The following is a 23,754-nucleotide window of genomic DNA, read 5'->3' as shown; positions in this document are numbered from 1 at the left end:
TTTTTTTTTTTTTTTTTTTTTTTTTTCCTGGTCATAAAGTGAGTGGTTCTACTCTGCCACATGCTCCCACCATGTTATGCTGCTATGCCAAGGTCCATCAATCATGGACTGGAACCCATGGACTGGAATGGGCCTAACTGGTTATGTACAGGAACCCCCTGAACTGTGAGCACAAATAAACCTCTCCTCTTTGTAGGTTATGAATTGATTTCCTTAGGAATTTGCTATAGGGACAGAAAAAGTGGAAGTAGATAAGCTCATTAGCAATCATAGTCACCCTTGCAAGGAGCAAGTTTTTGCTATACTGTCAAAGTTGACTTCTACTTATTGGTATTTGTTATTGAAACTTTGGGTGTATGTTTGTGAGGAGAAGGCAGGGAAGGGCTAGTAAAACTGAATCCAAAAAGACCCAGTGTACTACCTACTAAACTGCATGGTGTGTGTGTGTGTGTGTGCGCGTGTGTGTGTGCCTGTGTGTGTGTTGTGTGTGCATGTGTGTGTGCGTGTGTGTGTGTGCACGTGTCCGTGCCTCTGTGTGTGTGTGCATGCGTGTGTGTGTCTGTGTGTGTTGTGTGTGCATGTGTGTGTGCATGTGTGTGCCTGTGTGTGTGTGCATGTGCGTGCCTCTGTGTGTGTGTGTGTGTGCATGTGTGCGTGTGGGTGTGGGTGCATGTGTGTGTGTGTGTGTGTGTGTGTGTGTGTGTCCCGCCTGCATGATGTTTTGCCACTTTGCCACTATGGACAGTTGGCTCCTCAAGGCCAGACAGTTCTTAGAACAAAGAACTCAGCTAGGAGCAAGGATTCCATATGCAAAGTAACCAATCTGGGGTCAAAGTAGTCCTTCTGTTGGCTTGGGCAGCCAGCCAGGAGCAAACTTTCGCTGCCTTTCATATCCAGACCCAGGTACAAGGGAAAACGAGAAGCAGTTAAGGTCCTTTCTAAGTGAGGGTCGTCAACTTCCTGTACTCATGTTTCCTTGGTATTTACATTCTCCAAAGTATCTGATAATTTTGTCTGAAAAAGGAAAGTTTTCTTCTCTGCTTTGTAACTGACACACCAAAATCCTGCTCTGATGACTTCAAACTTTTGTTTTGGCTTATACTCAGATTTTGCCTGTGGAAAGACTGAGTAGAAATGAAAGGTTAGTGACACAGCATAAATAAACAGAAATTATATGGGAATTATACAAATGCAACAGTTTGGTGAAAATATGCTTTTCTATCTAAATTCTCTATATACATTCTATATTGCTTAAAATTGTAGAAAAAAGGGATCCCTACGAATTAAACTGAATTATTCCCTTTTTTCCTTCTTTTTTTGTCTTTTTTGGAACAGGGTCTCCTTACAGCCCCAGCTGGCCTGGAACTCACTATGTAGACCAGGCTGGCCTCGATCTCAGAGATCCACTTGCCTCTACCTCTCTAGTGCTGCAATTAAAGGTAAGTGCTTCCATGCCTGGCCTCAAGATCTATTTCTTTTCAAAATTAATTTAACTTAATTAATTTATTATTTTATTTTATGTGCATGAGTGTATTGCCTGTGTGTATGTAAGTGCGCTCATGTTGTGCAATGGCCACAAAAGTCAGAAGAGGGCATTAGACTCCCCTGGAACTGGAACTTTGGATGGTTGTTGGCTTCCATGTGAGTGCTGAGAATCGAACCTGGGTCCTCTGCAAGAGCAGCTAGTGTTCTTAACTGCTGAGCTGTCTCTCCAGCCCCCCCCACCCCAATCTATTTCTTTTGTTTGCATTATGTCCTTGAAAATGTTCAATGGTTTAATGCTTAAATGATTTCCGTATTAGATATTTTATTCTTTTTCCTTGGTTATTATATTAGTTACTTTTCTTGTGATGTAATACCTGAAAAAAGTAGCTTAAGGAAGGAACGATTTATTTTGGCTTATAGTTCAGAGGTATAGACTATTTTTGCATGGGGGTCATAGTGACCAGAGTTTGAGGCAGCTGATCACATTGCAACTATTGTCAGAAAACAGGTAGATATGAATGCTGGTGCTCAGCTTGCTTTCTTCTTTGTATTCAGTCTGGGACCCCAGCCCATGCAATGGTATTTCTCATCTAGGGTATGTCTTCCTACTTTAATTAATCCAACCTAGAAACTCCCTCACAGACACGCCTAGAAGCTTGTCTTCTAGGTAATTCTAGATCCTGTCAAATTGATAATCTGTATTAACCATTGAAAGTCTATATCTTGTAAACTTGACGCACCAACATATCACTTTAAAGCCATAGTCTTCTACTTGTTCCAATAGACTCATGACTAACCAATAATATAAAACTCATTCAGTCCAACTTCAAAAGTCCCTCATAGTCTTTAACAGTTCCAATGCTGTTTAAAAGTTCAAAGTCGAAGTTCCTTTGGATACTTAAGACAATCTCTTAACCGTAATCTCATAAAATAGAGAACAAAGTTTATGTACTGCCAATATACAATGGCACAGAACAAACATTTCCATTCCATCAGGCAAAGATGGCAGCATAGCAAGGAAAAAATCAAACCAAAGCAGGGACCCTGACTCTGGCATGTATTACCTGACCTGCCTTGTTTTTAAAACCTTTCTTTCTCTACATTTTCCTTCTCTGAAACTCTAACATTATACTCTGTTCCTTGCCAAACCCACTTTTTTCATATTTTTCTGCTTTCATATTGTAGAGCTGAAGAAGAGAAGTGAGTAGAAATCTTGCCACAAGCAGAACATTATCCCCTCTTACTTTTGAATTTAAGAGTCCTCAAGTTCTCAAGACACAGGCAGAATGAAGTCAGGTTCTTTCCAAAATGACCTCTATCCCAGTTCCTGATGGAGTCCCTAGTCATCTCTGAAGCATCAGGAGACAAGCTTCCACTGTCTGCATTTCTCTTGACATTCTGAGTTTCCAAATTCACATCAAAGGGCACATGAAGCTCGGAGTACAGCGTTCTAGGACTCTTTTGCTGGCAGCTACGAACCATTCCACATTCCTCCCACAAACCAGTTTTAAAAGCCACAAATCATGTGGTCAGGTTTATTACAGCAAAATCCCACTTCTTGCACCCGTTTTCTGTATTAGTTACATTTTAAGAACAAGATTTATTTTCATTGTATGCGCGCGTGTGTGTCTGTGGGTATATGCCATATGTATGTGGGTGCTCATGAAGGCAAAAAGAAGGAATTGGATCCCCCCAAGAGCTGGAGTTACAAGCAGTTGTGAGCAGCCCAGTGTGCACGCTGGTATTCAAACGTGGGTCACATGGAAGAAGAGGAAGTGCTCTTAACCACTGAGCTATCTCTCCAGCCCCTGTATTGGTTACTTGCAAAGCTCATTGCTGTGACAAATGTGTCTGACAAAAGCAACTTAAGGAAGGGTTTGTTTTGGATCACAGTTTGAGGGTATAGTCCAATTTGGGGCGGGAATGACAGCAGGAGTGTGAGGCAGTTTGTTACACTGTATCCACATTTAGGAAGCAACCGGGAGATGAATGTTATGCTGAGATTGCGCTCTACTTATTCTGTTCCAGGCCCCAAACCACCAAATGGTGCCATTATATTTAGGATTGTTTTCCCAACTCAATTAACAATATAGAAACTCCCTCACAGATAGTTTGTGTCCCAGGTGATTTCAGATCCTGTCAAGTTGACAACCAGTATTAACTATTACAACCATAGAGAAGTGGTTTATGAGTTTTTCTGAGAAAACCAGAAACCTTAATGCTCAAATAAAAGAACTTATTTAAAGTTCCTGTGATTATACAACAGTACCTTATCTTTTATTTTTTATTAGTAGTATTTTTTATTTATTTACTAGTAGTATTTGTTTGCATGTGTGTTAAGTGCACCCACATTGTGCAATGCCTGAGGAAGTCAGAAGAGGGTGTCAGATCCCCTGGAACTGGAGTTACACTGGAGTTAGCTTCCAGGTGGGTCCTGGGAACTGAACCCAGGCCCCCTGCAAGAGCCACCAGTGCTATTAACCACTTAGCCATCTCTCCAGCCCCAAGAGTAATTTCTTTCTAAATAACACTAGTTCTCACCTTTGAAGAAAGCTGACCCTCTCTCTCTCTTTTAGTAACTATCAATTGCCAGTTCTAGTAATTATCAATAGCCAATAGCGTTTCACCTTGGACTGGGGCTTTTTGCCTACCTCTCTCATCCATGCTGGTTTTTTGTTTGGACTGGGTTTTTGCAGGTCTTGTGAGTACGGTCACAAGCACTGAGGATGTGGAACTGCCAAGAGTGATGCTAGGTAGGCTGACTAGGCTCCAGTGGATGGACCCACACCCAAGAACACTTGGGGACACAAATTAGACTTGATAGACTCTTAAAAACTAATAGTAGAGGACATGAAGTCAGGCAGGGGGGAATACAGTGGGGCTAGATGTAGGGGAGGGGTCTGAATATGATCAAAAGATGTATGAAATTCTCAATAAACATATTTTAAAACATAAGTAGTTCATATAATAATTTAATACATGTAGAGTTAGCTTAATTCTCTTGCCTTTTATTTTTAGTTATTCCTTTCAAGTTTGTTTCCACTATTTTAATTTGACTTATCTTTCCATTTTAATAATCATTATTGATGATCACATTTAAGTAGTTTAATAACAGAAAATTTTAAGTTAAGTTTTACTTTGAAAGATATAACTAAGGAAAAAATTCCCTTCTGTAAAGAAAGGACATTTTATTTGAAAATATACTGTTAAGTTGCAAATGATAGCTCTAAAAGTTACCTGTAGATTCATCTCATATATATAAGTTAAAATATTTTGTTTGTTGGAAATGTATCTAATACTGCCTTTTAAAATATGCATGGTTTACATATTCTGTAAGGACCGACTTTCTGGTTTAGTTTAATTAGCTTTAAGCAGAATTTAAATATGGATGCCTTAAAAATGAGCAGCTCCAGGAGCATAAATTTTCCATATTGTAGAACATGAAGAAATAGACCCCCCCACAGCTGGCAAAGGGAAGTAAAGCAATGAGAGGCAAGCAGAAATAACTCCATCTCATAATTTTTATCACCTGGACTCTACAGATGGTGATGAAATTCTGCCATCCTTTCTGGAATGTTCCATCCTACTCTGGCATGAACTGACAACAGCAACTCACCACCTGCACCTCATCTTTGAGGTTTGGTCTGAGTTAACATTCAACACTTTAGAGGGTAAGGTTCTGATACACAGATTTTGGGGCAGGGGGGACACAAGTGCATCGTATTTATCTTCTGCTAAGCATCTTACATGTGCAGTCCTCTTAACGCCATACGTACTTTTTTTAAACACCCATTTTCTACAAGAGGAGAGTCCTTAGTCTCCATGCATACCAGAATTGGAGACTTGGACAGAGAACTTGCTTTGCCAACCCAAATGCCTTATTGCTTTTGTTTCAGTTTTGATTGGGGGCTCCTGAGGGAAGCACCTGACTGTAAGGATTATCACTGTAGGATTGCTACTTTTGTTTCTTGGTCTCTTTAAGGTTATCATGGAAGCCAGAGTTCTCTTATTCTTTTATGCTGAGAACCTGCTTTTAGTGATGAATTTGAGGCAGCTGCCTTGCAGCTCCTAGTTCCTGGGACCATTCCCATTGGTGGGACTCCACCTAGGGCTGTGTCTACATAACAAGCAGGTAGAGAAAAGTGGAAAGCAGCATACAGATCACTGTTTTAGCTTAGTTTTTAAAACACCATGCAGTATTCAGTTATTTCAGCAAGCCTCTATTCTTTAAAGACATTTTTAGAGCCCTCTACTTCAAAGGTAGCTTTAGATCATCAGTTTAATGCTTTACTCTTGAGTTATTGCCGGTCTAAAGACTGTTTCAAAGTAAGAAGTGCTGAAAATACACTCAGGTGATGTTCTGTGGGGCTGTGGGTGTGGTTGTGTGCTTGGGTAGAATGCTTGCCCAATTCAGAGCCCTATGTTTTATCCTCTCAGCATAACAATATATAAATGAAAAAATAAATAAACAAATGCTTATTATCACAAACTAAGAGAAAGCACAGCTCACTATCGGGCACCTCAGCCCAGATGATGTGACGCTCAGAGACATGTAGGAGGTCTTACAAGGGAGAATGACAAAGTTGTTGAAACTTTAAAGTTTTCGATTATTATACTGGACATCCCACAAGGCAGGGATTGGGTTGAAATGCTGACTTGATACTATTTTAGGAAGATGATTTATGTTTTGTCTGTAATTATGAAATGCATTTGCAAAAAATGACCTCTTTCCCATAGGTTCAAGTCTTATTTCTGTGAAGTAAGGTAGGCTAAGACTTCCTTATACAGGTTTGGCGATTTTTAGGACTGGTTTCCATCCTGTTTTATTTTAACAAAAGCTTAATTCATTTAAGTCAGTGCCTTATAAACACTGGAACATGCAGGGTTGGGACAGCAGAGCCTCCTTCATGATTTATGCAGCACTTCCAATATTATCACTGTTAGCTGTGTTTCTGTTCTCCCAAAATAGTGACGTATTTTCCCATAAGTGAGAAATACTATTATTTTGTGTTATTGACTGACAGCTTAGCTTTGCACTGAGTTGGTATATCAATTACTTTTCTGTTGCTGTGATAAAACATCATGACCAAAAGTGACTTATGAAAGAAAGTGTTTATTTTGGCTTACAGTTCCAGAGAGCAGTCCATCATGACGGGTGAGGCATGGCAACAAGAGGTTGGAGCAGGCAGCCGAGAGATCACCTCTTCAACCACAGGTGGAAAACAGAGAAAGCCAACTGGAAATGTGGTGAGGCTGCAAACTCTCAAAGGCTGCCCCTAGAGACCTATTTCCACCCACAGAGCTCCACATCCTAGAGGTTCCATAACCTCCCCAAACAGTGCCATCACCTGGGGACCAAGTGTTCAAATACCTGAGCTTATTGGGGACATTTCTGGATTCAAACCACTACAGCTGGTTCCAGAAAATTCAAGCTGTTTTTATAATTTTATACTTTAAAAGTTTCAGAAATTTGAAAAAACAATCCCAATTGTAAGCTATTTTCTTAAATATTCTACTTGGTTAAATATTCAACTGGCTTCACTAGTTGGCCTTTTTAGGCCGTAGGTTAGGTTGTACATTCATATTAGGGTAGATACAGCAGTATCTAACACGTTGTCAGTCCTTATCATATGCCTGACGTTTTCCTAACCCATTTTACTCAATATTTCCAAATTCTCACAGTGCAGGTATAATCATTAACCCCTTTACGAAATGAGGAAATTGAGGCACACAGTGGTTAAGAAGTATTCTCTGAAGTTTACATAATTTGTTATTGTTGTACCTAGGTTCACTCTCTTGAGACCATATTCTCAATTTCAGCACCATTCTGCCTCAAAGATGAGAACTGGGCAGGTTTTTGGCTTAAAACAGTTGCTTTGTGCACAGTCACTACTATCCTAGAACTCTTAACTGTGACATTGTTGCCTATAATAGAGTAGGAGCTGGGGGTGGTGGTACACACCTGTAATAGCAGTATTGGGTGCGGGCTGAGGCAGGGGGATTGTGTTTGTAAGTTACAGACCTATCTGAACTACATAGTGAGTTCTAGCATAGTCTGGACTTCAAGGTAAGACCTTACTTCAAAACAGACAGACAGACCGACAGACAGACATAGAGTTTGAAGCTAAAGAGCAAAATGGCCCCCTGCGCAAACTGTACATTCAGTTCTCTGTTTCTGGAGGTCTTTCTGCCCCTGTCACTGGCTGTGACTTAGCTCCTCACTTACCACAGTTGTCCTCGTCGGCTTGATTCCCACAGTCGTCTACACCGTTGCAGTGCAGCAGCTGAGGCAAGCACTTTGTGAGGTTCCCACAAGGGAAGAAGCCAAGGGGACACTCGACATCCTCGGTGCTCCCGGGAGCTACTGGGGCCGAGAGGGAGGGAGACACCATATTTGGAGAAGGTTAGTGCAAATGTTTCACCAAAGGTGATTCACCTCATATTTCCCCTGCCCCTTTGTCCTGTTAGTTCAGCCCTCGGCAGGGCAGTTTGCCTTGCTGATCTGCCCCTCTAGGATGCTCTTAGAGCCCCTCTCTTTGCCATTGTGCAGGCTGTCTTCTTTCTTCTTTTGTTGAACAACTCAACAGTTAATTCAAAACTTTGAGAGGTACAAAAAGAAATGAACCCAGTGCTGTCATGAACACTAGCTGCGCTGGGCTATGTACAAGAGGGAGGCAGTGAGCCTCCAAGATATGGGTCTGAGTAAGATGGGAGCTGAAGAAAAGGAATCATTGTGGGAGTGAGGAGGGGGCCGCAGTGTGTGTGGAGGTAAGTTGAGGAAGTGAGTTTCGTGAACAAGTCCAGACTGAGGATGAGGGATCTTGAAGAAGTTGCTGTGATGGAGCTGCAGTGAGCTGGTATAAGGGGCACAATGTGAGGCTGAGGAGGTGACAGAGGTGAGGACTTCAGCTTTTATTTAAAATGCAAGGAGATGGGGCTGGAGAGATTGCTCAGTGGTTAAGAACAATGAATATTCTTTCAGAAGACTCAGTTTAAATCCCAGTACCCACATGGCAGCTAACAACTGTGGGTAACTCCAGTTCTAGAGAATCCGACGCTTTCTTCTGACCTCTGTGGGCATTGCATGACATGAGTGCACTTATACACATGCAGGCAATACACACATACACATTAAAAAAATTAAAATGCAAAGGGAGCAGATGATGGCCCTTCAGCCATGGGAGGGTTTGGGAAATATGTTCATAATTATCTTTTGGTGGCTGGAACTGGGACATAGGGTTCACACATCTTGGAGGGTCAGAGTGGGAGCTGAGTTTTGATAACAAGACTGCCACAACCCAGTGAAAGATGACGGGGTTTAGTACAGGCTGGGACCTGTGGAAGGGAGAAAACACACATTTCACATGCACACTATAGGTAGAAGAGGCAGTCTCAGCTGACTGGAGCAGCCAGGAGCATGGCTGTGCCTTTATGAACCCACTTCTGGCTTCCATGGGCACTGCATGATACAAGTGCATTTGCGTACATGCAGATAATACACTCATACACATAAAATAACAGATAAAAATATTTAAAGATGCTGGACTTGGTTGCACATGCCTTTAATCCCAGCACTCAGGAGGCAGAGGTAGGTGGATTTCTGTGAGTTCAAGGCTAGCCTGGTCTATATAGTGAGTTCCAGGCCAGGCTATGGTTTGGTGATTAATAAGCATTTTTCAAAAGGTTACTTTCTAGCTATGTAGAAATATCTTTCCTCATTTAAGTTTAAATTTATTTATTCACTTATTTCTACAAGATGCTCTTATTGTTTCCTGTTTTATTTAATGGATTGTATCTGTTAATGATTATTTTCATCATTAAAAAACATTTATTGTGTGTTCATGTGGGCATGACACACATGTAGAGGTCAGAGAACAACTTGCAAGAGCCCGTTCTCTCCTTCTACTACTTGGATTCCCAGAATTTAACTCAAGTCGTCAGGCTTGTGTGGCAAGCATGTTAACCTGCTGAGCCATCTTGCTGGCTCCTCATTCCTTATTTGCTTTTTTTTTCCCTAGTGCTCAAATTGACTCAATGTTGGCCACTGGGAATAACTTCAAGCAGGCTTTGGTGTTGCCTTGCACCTTGGCAGGACTTCCATGCTTTTTGGCATTGAATGATTTTCAGTCATCTGTTTTCCCCGATGTGGTTCTGGAACCAGCCATTTCTCTGAGTTCAGAGTTGACTAGTATTTGGAAGCCAAGATGAGGACCCCAGGTGTGCACATTGATATTGGGATATAACTGCCCTGGCTGTCCTCAGTGGACAGACTGGGATCTGTGTAGCTATTCACACCTGTGCACACATACATTTGTATTTATTTGTCAATAAACTTTTCAATATTGAAAACTTTGGATTTCACTCCTGCCCCAGTTCCTATCTAGCATTATGAAGCCCAGTCTAGTTTTCTTCTTTGCGGGTCTATCAGTCCCTCTTCTGACATTCAGGGACCTGCTGTCTATTATTTCAGTGCAGAGATCATCCTGACAACTCTCCTCTATGGGTGTTTTCCAGTCCCACGCAGTGCTGACTCCCACAGTGGGCACTCTCACCCCATAGACACTCCTCACTGCAAAGAAGCTCTGAAATCCTACCCCCAGGCCACATGGCTCTCCTTCCATCTCAGCCCAGAATATCTTCCCGTGACTCACCAAATGACTTTTAGGACACGATTGCTTAGAATAGAGTAGAAAAGCAAGTGTTCAGGAACTAATGATCATAGGAAATCTCTCTGGAAAAGTTGCCCCAAGAGTCACAGAAGTAATTGTTCACAGGGAAACAAGGAAACCTGTCCACTACAGACAGTATTCTGACTCTCCAGATGTACTAATTACGCCCGGTTTGTCCCAGGCCAATGATATGACACAAAAAGAGTAAAAGAATTGAAATGGGAAAAAAACAACACAAAGTCACTGAGCAGAGTTATCTTGACCTTACATCTTCTTTGAGCTATTTTGCAACTTTGCAGGTGGTTGCCAGCTTATAAAAGTGCAAATAACCATTGTCCATAGAAATACAGACTTTCTGTGCTATAAATAGAGGATAGTTAAAATACATTAATTAATTCCTCATGGCTATTGGCTGCTTTTGCATGCATTAAGAAAATTTATTCCAGCATTCCTATTGATGACACACAGACATCCCCCCCCAGTTCCCTGAATAGTTTATAACTGGTTCTCTCATCAGTGAGTTGAATAAAGTTTTTGAGACATTTTGATTTTTTTATTTGTATGATTCATGATTGTATCTCTTCTCCCCCTAATTCTTTTTGAATTAACTTTTAACAGGTGTGGGGACTTACTTGGAGTTCCAGAGTTGATATTTTAAGCTGAAGACATTTGAGAATCAACAGATGGAGAACCATGCCTTCTCAGAGCCCATTTATATGACCAACAACAGAAACTTCTGGGAAATAAAGCTGCCATGAACTCCCTCTTTTTGGTGACTCTACTCCCAAGAGACAGACCAAGAGTAATCCCCCCAGAAGTCTCTTTGCTAGGGTGTTCATGGCCCCAAAGGATGTGAACAGACATCAGAGACTTTATTTCTTATTTGCTCTCCTAAAAACGTTTTGAACTGGTGAGATGGCTCAGCTGGTAAAGGTCTCTGACTTGATTTAGATCTCCAGGACCCACATGGTAGAGGGAGAGAGCCTACCCAGCAAGTTGTCCTCTGACTTCCACACGGGTGTTGTGGCACAAGCACCAGCATACATATACACACACTAAGTAAAGGAAAAAGACACTCCTTCTTAAGGGAACTTGTTCTTTCCATTCAACCCTTCTCCCTGCTTCCTTTTTCCTATTAAATTAGATAGATATACATATGTGAAATGAAGTTCCCAGAAAAAGCTACACTTATGTTAAGGACACTATAAGGCTGTTGACTGATTAGAACTGTGAGATTGTGGAGGGTTGCAATGTTGCAGATCTAGAGTCAAATTATCTTGGGTTGTTTTAGTCCTCTTAAAAGCTATTCATTGCCCACCTCTTTGTTTGACCTAACATCCTTGTGGCTGTCATGTGAAACCTGGGCTGTATTAACAGAGCACTAGTTCCTACCAACCCCAAAGCTAGGAATGTCATCACATAGCACTGACACCTACAGCAGAGATTTCTCCACTTGGCTGATATTTCTAGCAATATGTTTGAAAATGCCTTCATTTGTGGTTTTCCTTTGTTCTGTAACTATAAAACCTTCATGAAATCATTCTCACAGTAGAATCTTAGTGGGGCAACTTGAATCTGTGCTCCTGGACCATGGTCATTCCTATCTCGCTCCATAATAAAATTATCACCTATTCCCTTTGAGGTGAGAACTGTGCTTTGTCTCTAATCCTTAAGTCTTTCATTAACACCTGCATATCAATTTTTTTCTCATTCTTAACTTCTTGTGTAAGTCTCACACCTCTGTTATTGACCCTGAATGCAGAAGAATTAATACTGCTCAGCACGGATAACTGGAGCAGTGGGAATGTGGACTTGGAGATCAGACCGTGAAGTGTCGGTACTGGAGTTCCTTACTATGAATGTTTCAGGTGTGAAAAACTCCATGTATGAAAAACTCGACATATGTGTCCTGATGAAGAAACCTGTAGCTAGGGCTAGAGGAACTCAGTGGTGGAAGATTGCCTGGCATCATAACATTTCAAGTTCCATCCATTGCATCAAGCACATGCACACACATTCATGCACATTCATGCAGACATGCACACACGTGCACATGCACATACATATGCCCACACACATGCACACATGTTGGCTAAAAAGTCACCTCTACTTGCCTTGTATGAGATGAAGCTTTGGCTGACTTGATGTGGTACAATTTTACACTTATTGGTTATGTGCTTTATCTGTCTTTCTGTTTCTTAGCTATTTAAGATTTTTTTGTTGTACAGAAGGTTTTTAGATTCATGAGGTCCCACTTGTCAATTGTTGGTCCTAATGCCTATGCTATCAAGATCCTTTCAGAAAGTCCTTTCCTGTGCCTATAAGGTGATAAATATTCCTTATTTATCTCTTATCAGATTTAGGTTATCAAGTCTTATGTTGTGGTCCTTGATCCATTTAGAATTGAGTTTTGTGCAGGGTGAGAGATAAGGATCTAGTTTCATTCTACATGTAGCTATCCAGTTTGACCAACACCATTTCATGAAGATGTTGTCTTTTCTCCATGTATGTTTTTGGTATTTTTGTCAAAACTCAGGTTTCTAAAGGTATATGAAAGATGAAACTTAAAAATAATATGAATGATCTTTGCCGGGCATGGTGGCACATGCCTATTATGCCAGCACTCAGGAGGCAGAGACAGGCAGATCTCTGTGAGTTCAAGGTCAGCGTGGCCTACATAGTGAGTTCCAGGTCAGCTGGGGCTACAGGGAAACCCTACCTCAGAAAGACCAAAACAACAATAATAAGAAAAGCTCAGATAGTTTTAGGCATGTGAACTTATGTCTGTATCCTCAATTCTATTCCATTGATCATTATGTCTGTTTTTATGACAGTATCATGCTGCTTTTATTACTATAGCTGTGTAGTATAACTTAAAATCAGGGATGGCAATACCTTCAGCACTTCTTTTATTTTTCAGGATTTTTTGACTATCCTGGGTTTTTTACTTTTCCATATGAAACTTAAGATTATTTTTTCAATTTCTGTAAAGAATTACTTTCGGTAAGATGGCCATTTCACAATATTAATCCTGCCAATCCATGAGCATGAGAGGTTTTTCCACCTTCTCTGTCTTCAGTTTCTTTCTTCATTGTCTCAGATTTTTTTAATTGAATTTTTGCAAAATTTATATAATGTATTTTCATCATATTTAGACTTCCTCATCTGCACTCCCTTACCACTCCCCCCTGATTATTTTTTTTAAGGCCTATTGAGTCAGATGTGGGTTCATCCACTGGAGACTGGTTAAATTAAGAGTTACACACTTTAAGAAGACTGGCTCTCAATCTCCCAGAAGCTATTGGTTGACAATAGTTCCTTAGCTAAGGTTGGGAGCTTCTTACCAATGATTTCTCTACTTCTATGCTGTTTTTGTCTGGTCCTATGCATGCTGCTACTGTTGCTGTAAGTTCATGAGTAACAAGTTTAGCCCCGGCCCTAGGGCTTCTCAAATGGGTTCTTGTCTTCCATGGGTCTTCAGCCCAAGCTGTCTCTCTTTATCTATCTATCTATCTATCTATCTATCTATCTATCTATCTATCTATCACCTATCTATCTACCTATCTATCATCTATCTATCAATCATCTATCTATCATCTACCTATCATCTATCTATCTATCTATCTATCTATCATCTATCTATCTATCTATCTATCTATCATCTATCTATCTATCTATCTATCTATCCTCTATCTATCTATTTATCTATTATCTATCTATCTATTTATCTATCATCTATTATCTATCTATGTCTTCATCTATGTATCTATCTATCTATGTATCTATCATCTATCTATCTATCATCTATCTATCAATCATCTATCTATCTATCATCTATCTATCATCTATCTATCTATCTATCTATCTATCTATCTATCTATCATCTATCATCTATCTGATCTGTTAACTCTTACCAGGGAAGTTTCTTTTCATAACACAAAGACTCACAATTGGTCAACATGCAGAGACTAAGAGACTGTGGAGTGCTCAGCCCTAAATAGGACATCTGTATCACACTCCTCCCCTCAAGGCTCAAGGATGGTTGCAGAGCAGGGGGTGGAAAGATTGCTAAAGGCAGTGGATGACTACACAGAAGCAGTGTTTTCCAGATACACTAGAATAGTTGCACATATGAAATCATATTGATTGGGACAGCATGTATAAGGCTTGTGTTAGCTCAAGCTAGAGAAAATCCCAGCATGGAGGCAGGAGGTGAGCACAAAGCCTCACCCTTAGCTGAGGAGCTACTGGAAATTGGTAGCTACGGAGAGAGGGAGAATCAGTTTTCTCTCAGGGTGTGACCATATTCTAGGGGTTGGACTCACACCAAAGAGTGTTTGGGCAACACAAATTGAACTATGTGGGCTTAAAAATAAAAGAAAAAATAAAAAAGGACATAAAATTGGGTGGGTAAGGAGGTGGGAGTGGACCTGTGAGGAGTTGGGGGAGGTGGATATGATCAAAATGCATTGTATGAGGGGTCTGGAGAGATGGGTCAGTGGTTAAGAGCACTGGCTGCTCTTGCAGAGGATCTAGATTCAGTTCCCAGCACCCACATGGAGGCTAGAAACAGTCCACAACTCTAGTTTTAGGAGATTTGACATCTGGCTTCCAGGGGCATAGCATGATATCGGTGCACTTAAGTACATGCAGGTAAAACATTCATACACATAAAAAAATTAAAAAAAATACATTGCATGAAGTCCTCAGAGGGGGAGGGGGAAGAAAAAAAGAAAATAAAGAATAAAATTTCCTTTATATTATGAGAAGGGCTTAGCATTTATACTACAGAAAAACAATCTAAAGTCTGAAACTTTCCAGCACCAACTTGATATAATCTATGTGTAATATAAATGTTAGAATATTCCTTTCTACTTTTGCCAAATCTTAACTACATTGAATAAAAACTAAGCTTGGGAAAAATAATTTACATTATGTGTGTGTATGGCACATGTGCTTGGTATGAGATCCCCTGTAGCTGGAGTTACAGGCAGTTGTGAGCTGCCCAGCATGGATGCTGGGAACTGAACCTGGGTCCTCTGCAAGAGTACATTCTTAACTGCTGAGCCATCTTTCCAGCCCCAGTTGTTCTTTATTTTTTTATGTTTTTATTTTTATTTTTCATCTTTTTGAGACAGGGTCTCCCTGTAGCCCCAGCTGTCCTGGAACTCACTATGTAGACCAGGCTGGCCTTGAACTCACAGAGATCCACCTGCCTCTGTCTCCTGAGTGCTGGGATTAAAGGCATGCGCCACCACGCCCGGCTACTATTCTTTATTTTTAAAATTTACTTATTTTTATATTTTTGAGACAGTCTTGTTATATTGTCCAGAGTGATCTTGAAAGCTTATCCTCTGATTTCAACTTCTCAATAGCTGATATTACATATAAGCACCACTGTGCCTGGCTTGATATATGCACTTTAATTAGAAAAAAAATAGAATTACATATATAAGTGGCACTGAGATACTTAAGTTGACTTTGTTATATTTAAAATGTTTTTTAACTAGGTTTTATAGAGCTTGAAGCAACATTTAAACTATTTTAAGTAAAATTAATAATTATGTGTGAGTTTTTAATAATAGTTCAATATATTTAGCAGTGTTGAATGGTAACTGTTATAAGGAGCTCGGTTTATTCAACTTAAACATGGTAAAGTAAAAAGTGAAATTGATTTCCTATTTTACAAGATTATAAGTGAATAATAAGATCTATGAATTGGAGTTAAATGTTGAAAGGAAAGTAGGTTTTGGATTTGTGTCTTTGATAAACTGATACTCTTGTTAAACCCCGTATGGCAGACACCGTGGATTGACTAATTAAATGGCAGTTCTGGCAAAACTTCTCTCTCTTCTTCTGCCTTTGCCCAGCAGACTGGAGGAGTCATTTCCCGAGCTCTCTTGCTGGGGGTGGCTGAGGCACTTTTCTGGTCACTGAGATGCACGCTGACCACCCGATGAAGTCCTGGAAGCACTGGCCTTCCTGAGCCTGGAACAGATGATGCTGTTATCACACCTTCATCTTGTCTTGAGCATGGAGATGGTGTGTGGGACTGCAGAAACCACATCGCAACTAGGACAAGCATGTGGCAAGATCAGGGAAACTCACAGACGCTGAGAAAAGCCAGCCTTGGGATCGCCATCTCTGAACTCCTTCAGTGAGAAAAATAACCCTTCTTTGTTTAGGCTACAGTAAGGTCATTTTTTTTCTCCTAAGAAATTGCATTTTGAATAATAGGCACAACAGTGTCCTTTTTGCACAGTTTTTTTTTTTTTCTCAAAGATGAGAAGTCTCCAGTTGGCAACCTATTTGAAAGGGTGACGAGTCAGGGAAACTGGTGGGGCCACCGGGAGGCAGTGGCAGCACGTGGCAGAGTTCGTGGGCTGTCTATTGGCCTTATTGGCTCAGATGGGATTAGAGGCCTCCCTGAACTAGCACATCTTTCCTGGTGCCTAGCCTGCTGGAAGCACAGAGTTTAGGGTAGGCAGAGACTGAGGGGCTGACAGGTGTGCTGTGCTCCCTGTCACAGGATGGGCCCGGGAGCCTGGGAGCCGGTGTTCACTCCTGCACAAGCCGGAAAGGAGCAGCTACAGCAGCGCCTGGGCCAGCCTTCCTGAGCTCTGGAGAGAGCTTGTATCCTCTGTGGGAGAAAAGTCCTGCAGACTTTTCATAACTTCGTTTTTCATGAATGGAATGTTCACAGTTCTGAAGTTTCTCTGGCCTGATGGTAAATTTCTCTTGTCTTTTAATTTCTCATAGTAAGTTTGGGCCAATCCAATGGTATGACTTCAGCAGATGCAAGTATTTAAAGTTGTAGAATTTTGTAAGAATATTAATTTTCTATTGAAGAGGCAACCGTATCTCTTGAATGACTTCCTGCTGTCCCAGTTTGCATGTTACACTCTTGTGCTTCATGTTATCAGTCTTTCTTTGTTGATGCACAAACCCTGCATTTAGAATCTGCAGCCACTTGTCTTTATAGTGGGTGCGTAAATGGAATACAGTCTATTTTGCAAAGCACATCTGTTCCTGGTGTGGGGAGAAGAGAAGCCCTAGGTGCTGGACTCAGTACACTAAGGGTACTAGCCTTCATCTGTGACCTCCCTAGGTCAGTGACTGTCTACAGTCCTTGATCATAGCTTTCATTATGTGGGAAATCAGTGAATACAATAATTAAATGCTTTTAAACACGGTTTAATAAAATTAGGGTTTGGTAAATCGGATCAGAGGATCCTTTGACTTGATTTTTAGTCTTAAAATATTTTCTTTAAAACTAAAATATAGTAGTAAAAGTACACCTCATTTTGTTACTTGGGTAAAAATTTTGACATGGTGCATGTAAATTGTCTACATGCTAACCATGCTAATCATGTCAGCTTTGTAATTACCTTTGTAATTACCTTTCCAGTTCTGTTTAAATAGCCAGATTTCAAAATCTTTTGAGGCTAATGTTACCATAGCTGTTGCTTAAAACCACGAGTTTGAAGTTTTTATGTCCATCATTATTCTTCTTAAAATTTCTTCTCAATGTATATTTTTATTGAATTTTTGTGCATTTCATATAAAACATCTTAGTCATATTTAGACCTCCTCCCCCATCCACAACCCCCAGTCCCACTACTGGATTTCATGCATTCTGTCATATAAGTTAAGGCCTATTGAGTCAAGATTGTGATTATTCAATTGTTTAGTTCATAATAAGTCTGTTTTATAAACATGTCAAGGAATTTTAAAACTACATATTGGTCATTAGCCTGCGTCGTAGGCTATACTCCTCCATGTGTGTAGTTTTTCACTCAAATGCTCATTTTTCTATACATGACCAATTGTTCTCTCTCTCTCTCTCTCTTTCTCTCTCTCTCTCTCTCTCTCTCTCTCTCTCTCTCTCTCTCTCTGTGTTTGCTATGGGAAATACATCAGACCTTGTGGGAATGACTTTTATAAAATGGACATAGTCTGGACTTATAGTTAACTCCAGCAAAAGAATGTGCTCTTGTGTCTTGTGACCTGGGCACCTGGTCTCTTTTTCTGAGAGCCTCAATGTGGTACTCCACCCAAAAAGATAATGAATGAATGTGGGCATGCTTGAGAATCAACATATGAAAGCACTGAAGGCAAGTGCACCCACTTCTACTGCACACAGTGGAGATTAGAAAGGATGTATGACCTTGGGTGAATGAGGATTAGGGATAAAACGGCTGAATTATTTGTTAAGATTAGGGTGGAGCCAAGCTTGTACTTCCTCAATTGAAGCTGGAAAAACCATGTTGAATAAAATTATGGGTGGGGCCAGGCTTGAGGACATAGTTCAGCAGCACAATCCAGGGACAGAGTTCCAACCAGACCGTTTCATCAGCATAGTTCCAGGGGCTAGACAGTTCCAAGAGATATCTGAGGGCCGGAGAGATGGCTCAACATTTAAGAGCGCTGGCTGTTCTTGTAGAGGACACAGGTTTGATTTCTAGCACCCACATGGTGGCTAACAATTGTCCCACTAACTTCAGTTTGAGGGGATCTGATACCCTTTTCTGACCTCTGTAGGAATTGCATGATGTGGGTGCACTTATACATATGCAGGCAATACATTCATACACATAAAATAAAAATAATAAATAAAATATTTAAAAAGTGATATCTAGGCCAGGCGTGGTAGTGCACATCTTTAATCCCAGCACTCGGGAGGCAGAGGCAGGCAGATCTCTATGAGCTCAAATCCAGCTTGGTCTACATAGTGAGTTCCAGGACAGCTGGGCTACAGAGAGACCCTGTCTCAAAAAGACCGAAAAAAAAAAAAAAAAAAAAAAAAAAGAGGTATCTAGGGGAACAAGTGTCCTCCAAGTTCAGGCACACTCTTAAAAACTAAATTTAAGAGTTAAGCTATTTGTTTAGGAATTATAATGTTAGTATAGTAATACTGTTAAGACCTCAGAGAAGTCGTGTAAAATATATCTGATTATCAAAACTAGGCATAGAGGGCTGGATGTTTTCATATAGTCTTCTAATTTTAGCACTTGGGTAACTTAGGAAGGAGGGTTGTAACTTTAGAGGTCAGTCTCGACTGTATAGTTATACTCTGTCTCCAAAATAGAACAAACAAATAGCAGCAAAAAAAATATCTGTGAACACCTGGGCATGGTGGTGCAAGTCTTTAATCCCAGCACCTGGGAGGCAGAGGTAGACAGATCTCTGTGGGTTCGAGGCCAGCCTGATTCACACAGTGAATTCCAGGCAAGCCCGGCTACATAATGAGACCCTGTCTCAAAAAACAAGACAGAACAAAGCAACAAGATCAACAACAACAATGACAACAGCCAAACAAATAACAAAAACCAAAACCCTATGGCTAGATTTGAAAGTTCGAGAAGCTAAAAATGTCTATAAATTATACAGAACACGGGTCAGGCATACTGGTGCACGCCTTTAATCCCAGAACTCGGGAGGCAGTGATCTCTGAAATCGCAGCCAGCCTGGTCTACACAGTGAGTTCCAGGTCAGCTGTGGCTTCAGGGAGACCCTGTCTCAAACACACGTACACTATTACGTAGAACTGACTAAACTATACTCATAATTTTACTCAGAACCAAACCAAACATACAGTGGAGTCCCACTGACATGGGGCAGTTGAAGATGAGCTTATTGCAGTGAGATATTTGATTCTAGCAGTGTGGACTAAGTTAATACTTAATGTTGATACAGCTGCATGCTGCTTTTAATTGCACTTGAAATTAGATTGTGACTATAATGTTTAATTTGAATATTCTTATCTTAGATAAAAACTTACTTGTAAGAAATTTATCAATTAATTAAAAATCCTAATTGAAATGACTCCAACACATAATGACTTAATCTCTTGTAGTAAAAAAAAAATTCAAAGTTACCTGAAAAATAAAGTTCAGTAATTTGGATAGCAGTAGCAAAAAAACTGTAAACATTAGAAGTGTTTTTCAGTTACACTACACAAAACCTTAGATTTCATTATGACATTTTCATACTTACTGTGATGGTTAGTTTTAAATGTCAGCATGCTATAACCTAGAATTACTTGGGAAGAGAGTTTCAGCTGAGAAAATATTTAGATCAGGTTTGTTTGTAAGCAGGTCTGAAGGGAATTGTCTTGACTGTTAATTGATATAGGAAGACCCAGCCCACTGTGGGTGTCATCATTTCATGGACTGAGTCCTGAACTGTATAAGATAAGAAAAAGCATGGGTAAAAGGGAGCAAGCAGGCAGCAAAGATTCTCTCCCATTCTGTAGACTGTTTCTTCCCTCTGCTAGTTGTTCCTTTGACAGTAGAAACATTCTTTTTTCTGAACTATTTAAGTCTTCTTTTTCTTCTACACTCTGAGATTTGGTTGATGGAAGTGATCTTTTTCTGTCAGAGAGCAAGTTATTGCTATTTTTCCATGATTGAAAATGTATATGTGTACTGTGCTCTGGGTTCTGTGTGAGCTGTGTGCACAGGGAAGGGACGGGACAGGGCTCTGTGTGGACTGCAAAGAGAAGGAATGGGGTGAGACTCTATGCAGCCATGATTTTGTTCTCACCGAGTCTCAGTGTGATTCAAAGACCAAACCTGGAGAGAAAGCGTTTCATGATGTGATTTTGAGGAAACCACCTGTTTCTATATTGCAAGGCTGGCTGTCATTTTTTGGGGGGTGGGTTGGGTGGGTGTGAGGGGAAGGCTTGATTTGACCTGGATTACATTTAAATCCTGAATTTTTATTTCAGATGAAAACCCTTAAGGGTGTTAATAAACATTTCTATGAAACCAAGTTCCTAATGATTGAAGATTAATGGGGTAAATTTAGCTTTATCCTCTTACAGATAGTGATAGACAGGCACAAGCATTCATAATCCTGTTTAGGGAATTCAGGAAGATAGTAATGCAGTGATGCTATAACCCCCATTCTGTAGAATGCTCACATTGCATTGGAACGTTTTAACATATCTGCTCTGAAAGCAGCAAACACAGTAAAGACAGTATTTAAATTTAAAATTAGTCAAGCAATTAAGTATTTTTTCTGGCCCAATATCTTCTAGTTGAGATTTCATAATTGATCCCAAGAGATTTTAGAATGAGATGGACATTAACAAATAGGGGATTCATGCAGCTGTTGTGTTCTTTTGGAGGTGATGATTGTTGGTAAGTGAAATAAAAATATTTGTAGTATTTTTATACAGCTAGGCTATAAAATTATTTTTATTCTTTTTTATTGTTTGATAATTTCATACATGTATATAATGTGTTTTGATCAAATCTACCCTCATCCCCCCCCAAATTCTTCTGTTCCCATACCACTATTCCTTTCCAGCTTCACATGCTCTTTAAACTGACTGAGTCCACTCAGTGCTTCTAGTATGTGCATGGGTGTAGGGCAATCTACAGGAACATGGGCAACCTCTCAAGGGCTGCATCCCCGAAGAAAACTGACAACCCCTCCCTTACCAGCCATCAATTTCTAATAGCTACTCAGCACGTGGTGGAACTTCATGAGCTCCCACCCCCCACCATGCTGGGAGTTTGGTTGCCTTGATCTTGTGCAGGTCTTGTACATCCTGTCACAACTATTATGAGTTCATGTGTGGCATAGCACTGTTATGTCTGGCAAATGCTCTTTTGCTGAAGATGTCCACTACCTCCAGCCCTTAAAATTGTTCTGCCCCCTCTTCTGTGATGATCCCCTTGAGCCTTGGGGGTAGGGAATGTGATAGAGCTGTCCCATTTAGAGCTGAGCACTCCACAATCTCTTAGTCCCTGCCTGTTGACCAGTTCTGGGTCTCTGTCTCTGATTAGAATTGAAAAAATGCACTAACTTATGAGTACAATGATAAGTTCTTAGGGGGCAGTTTATTACTATGTCCACTTGGCAGAATAACAGTAGTAGGTTTTGCCTTAGGACCTATGACCTACTCAATCATGATTTTTGGCCCAGTTAGTACCATACATGAGTTCCATTTTGTGAAGCAGGCTTTAAATCTAATCATAAAGTGGTTATTTCTGTAACATTCATGCCACTCTTTCACCAGTGGGCATATCTTGCCAGGTCAGTCATTATTATAGCTCTCAGGATGAACATCTTGGTAAGACTGTAGATTATTTTTCCCCCAGTAGTATACAAAGCATCTTCCAGCACCATGAAGGCTGGGTGAAGCTTCTAGGTCAGCATCAGCTTAGTTTCTCCATGTCCTAAAGTATGTGTTCTCTTCAGCAATGGAGTCTTGCCTTCAAGTTCTAGAGGGTAACCCAGAGCAATGGTGATAGCCTGTGATGTTTGGGAGGGTTCTATGGGACCCTACTGGCCAACAACTCCAAAAGAGGTAACTCATATCTGTCATTGGACTTCTTCCTTGATAACCTATTTTATATATGTAAATAAGACCCAAATTAATGGAATTAGATATGAAAGGGGAGACACTGAGGAAATTCAGAGAATCATAAACTACATTTCAGTAAACTGGGAAATCTGAAAGAAGTGGATGAATTTCTAGATGCATATGACATACAAAAGTTAAATCATAATTTAAACACACTCATAATAATTAATGAGATAGAGGCAATAATTAAAAATCTCCCAACTAAGAGAAGACTAGGGTCAGATGGATTCAACACAGAATTCTACCATAACTTCAAAGAAAATTAACATCAATACTTCTCAAATTATTTCGTAAAATAAAAGAGGAACGAACACTTCCTAATTCTTTTTATAAATCTAATATTACTCTGATATTAAAACCAGATAGGGGCTGGAGAGATGGCTCAGATATTAAGAACACTGGCTGCTCTTGCAGAAGACCCGGGTTCGAATCCCAGCACCCACATGGCAGCTAACAACTGTCTGTAACTCCAGTTCCAGGGGATCTGACAGCCTCTTCTGTCCTCTGCGAGCATTGCAATGACACGGGTGCACCTACCTACATACAGTTGTACATACATACATACAAAAAAGAGAATTATAGGCTGATCTCCCTGATGAACATACACGCAAAAATTCCCTATAAAATACTTAAAAACCAGATTCAAGACACATTGGAAAGATAGTCCAGCATGATCAAGTCAGCCTCATCCCAGAGATGCAGAGCTTGTTCAAAAAATTTTAAATCAATAAATATAATCTTCTACATAAACAGACTCAAGGATAGAAACCACATGATCATCTCATTAGATGCAGAAAAGGCCTTTGACAAAACCCAACATCACTTCATAATAAAAGTTAGGGAGAGTCTAAGGATTCAGGGGACATAATGAACAACAAACCCATAGCCAACATCATGCCTGATGGAGAAAGACAAAGCATTTCCACTGAGATCAGGAATAACACAATGATATCACTTTTTCCACTCCTGTTCAATATAGTGCCCGAAGTCTTAGCCAGAGCAATAGGACAAGTGAAGGAGATAAAGGGGATGCAAATCGGAAAGGAAGAAGTCAAAATACCCTTATTTGCAGACGATTTGATTCTCTATATAGGATACCTTAAAGACTTTGCTAGAAAATGCCTACACCTGTAAATAGTATATTAGGAAAGTAACAAGTTATAAAATTAGCATAGAGTTAGACTTTTGTAAGCACTAAGACATTTCATTTGCTTCTATGATTTA

The 23,754-nt window shown here is 40.2% G+C and overlaps 1 protein-coding gene across 6 annotated transcripts in view; it reads right to left on the bottom strand.

Moving 5' to 3' along the window:
• Rxfp1 (relaxin family peptide receptor 1) overlaps window positions 1–23,754 on the bottom strand; it is a 174,508-nt gene that overhangs the window by 110,740 nt on the left and 40,014 nt on the right. For 5 of the 6 annotated variants that reach the window (XM_008854318.2, XM_017803515.1, XM_008854317.2 and 2 more), the window contains exon 2: window positions 7,712–7,849. In XM_008854318.2, the coding sequence (XP_008852540.1) occupies window positions 7,712–7,849 (138 nt within the window). The remainder of the gene's footprint in view (window positions 1–7,711; window positions 7,850–23,754) is intronic. The other variant, XM_017803513.1, reaches the window with a different exon arrangement.

Source organism: Nannospalax galili, unplaced genomic scaffold (assembly GCF_000622305.1).
Source record: "Nannospalax galili isolate Female #2095 unplaced genomic scaffold, S.galili_v1.0 scaffold305, whole genome shotgun sequence".
NCBI lineage: Eukaryota > Metazoa > Chordata > Mammalia > Rodentia > Spalacidae > Nannospalax > Nannospalax galili.
Note: the sequence above shows the minus strand (reverse complement) of the source record. Positions and strands in the feature narration are given on the sequence as shown.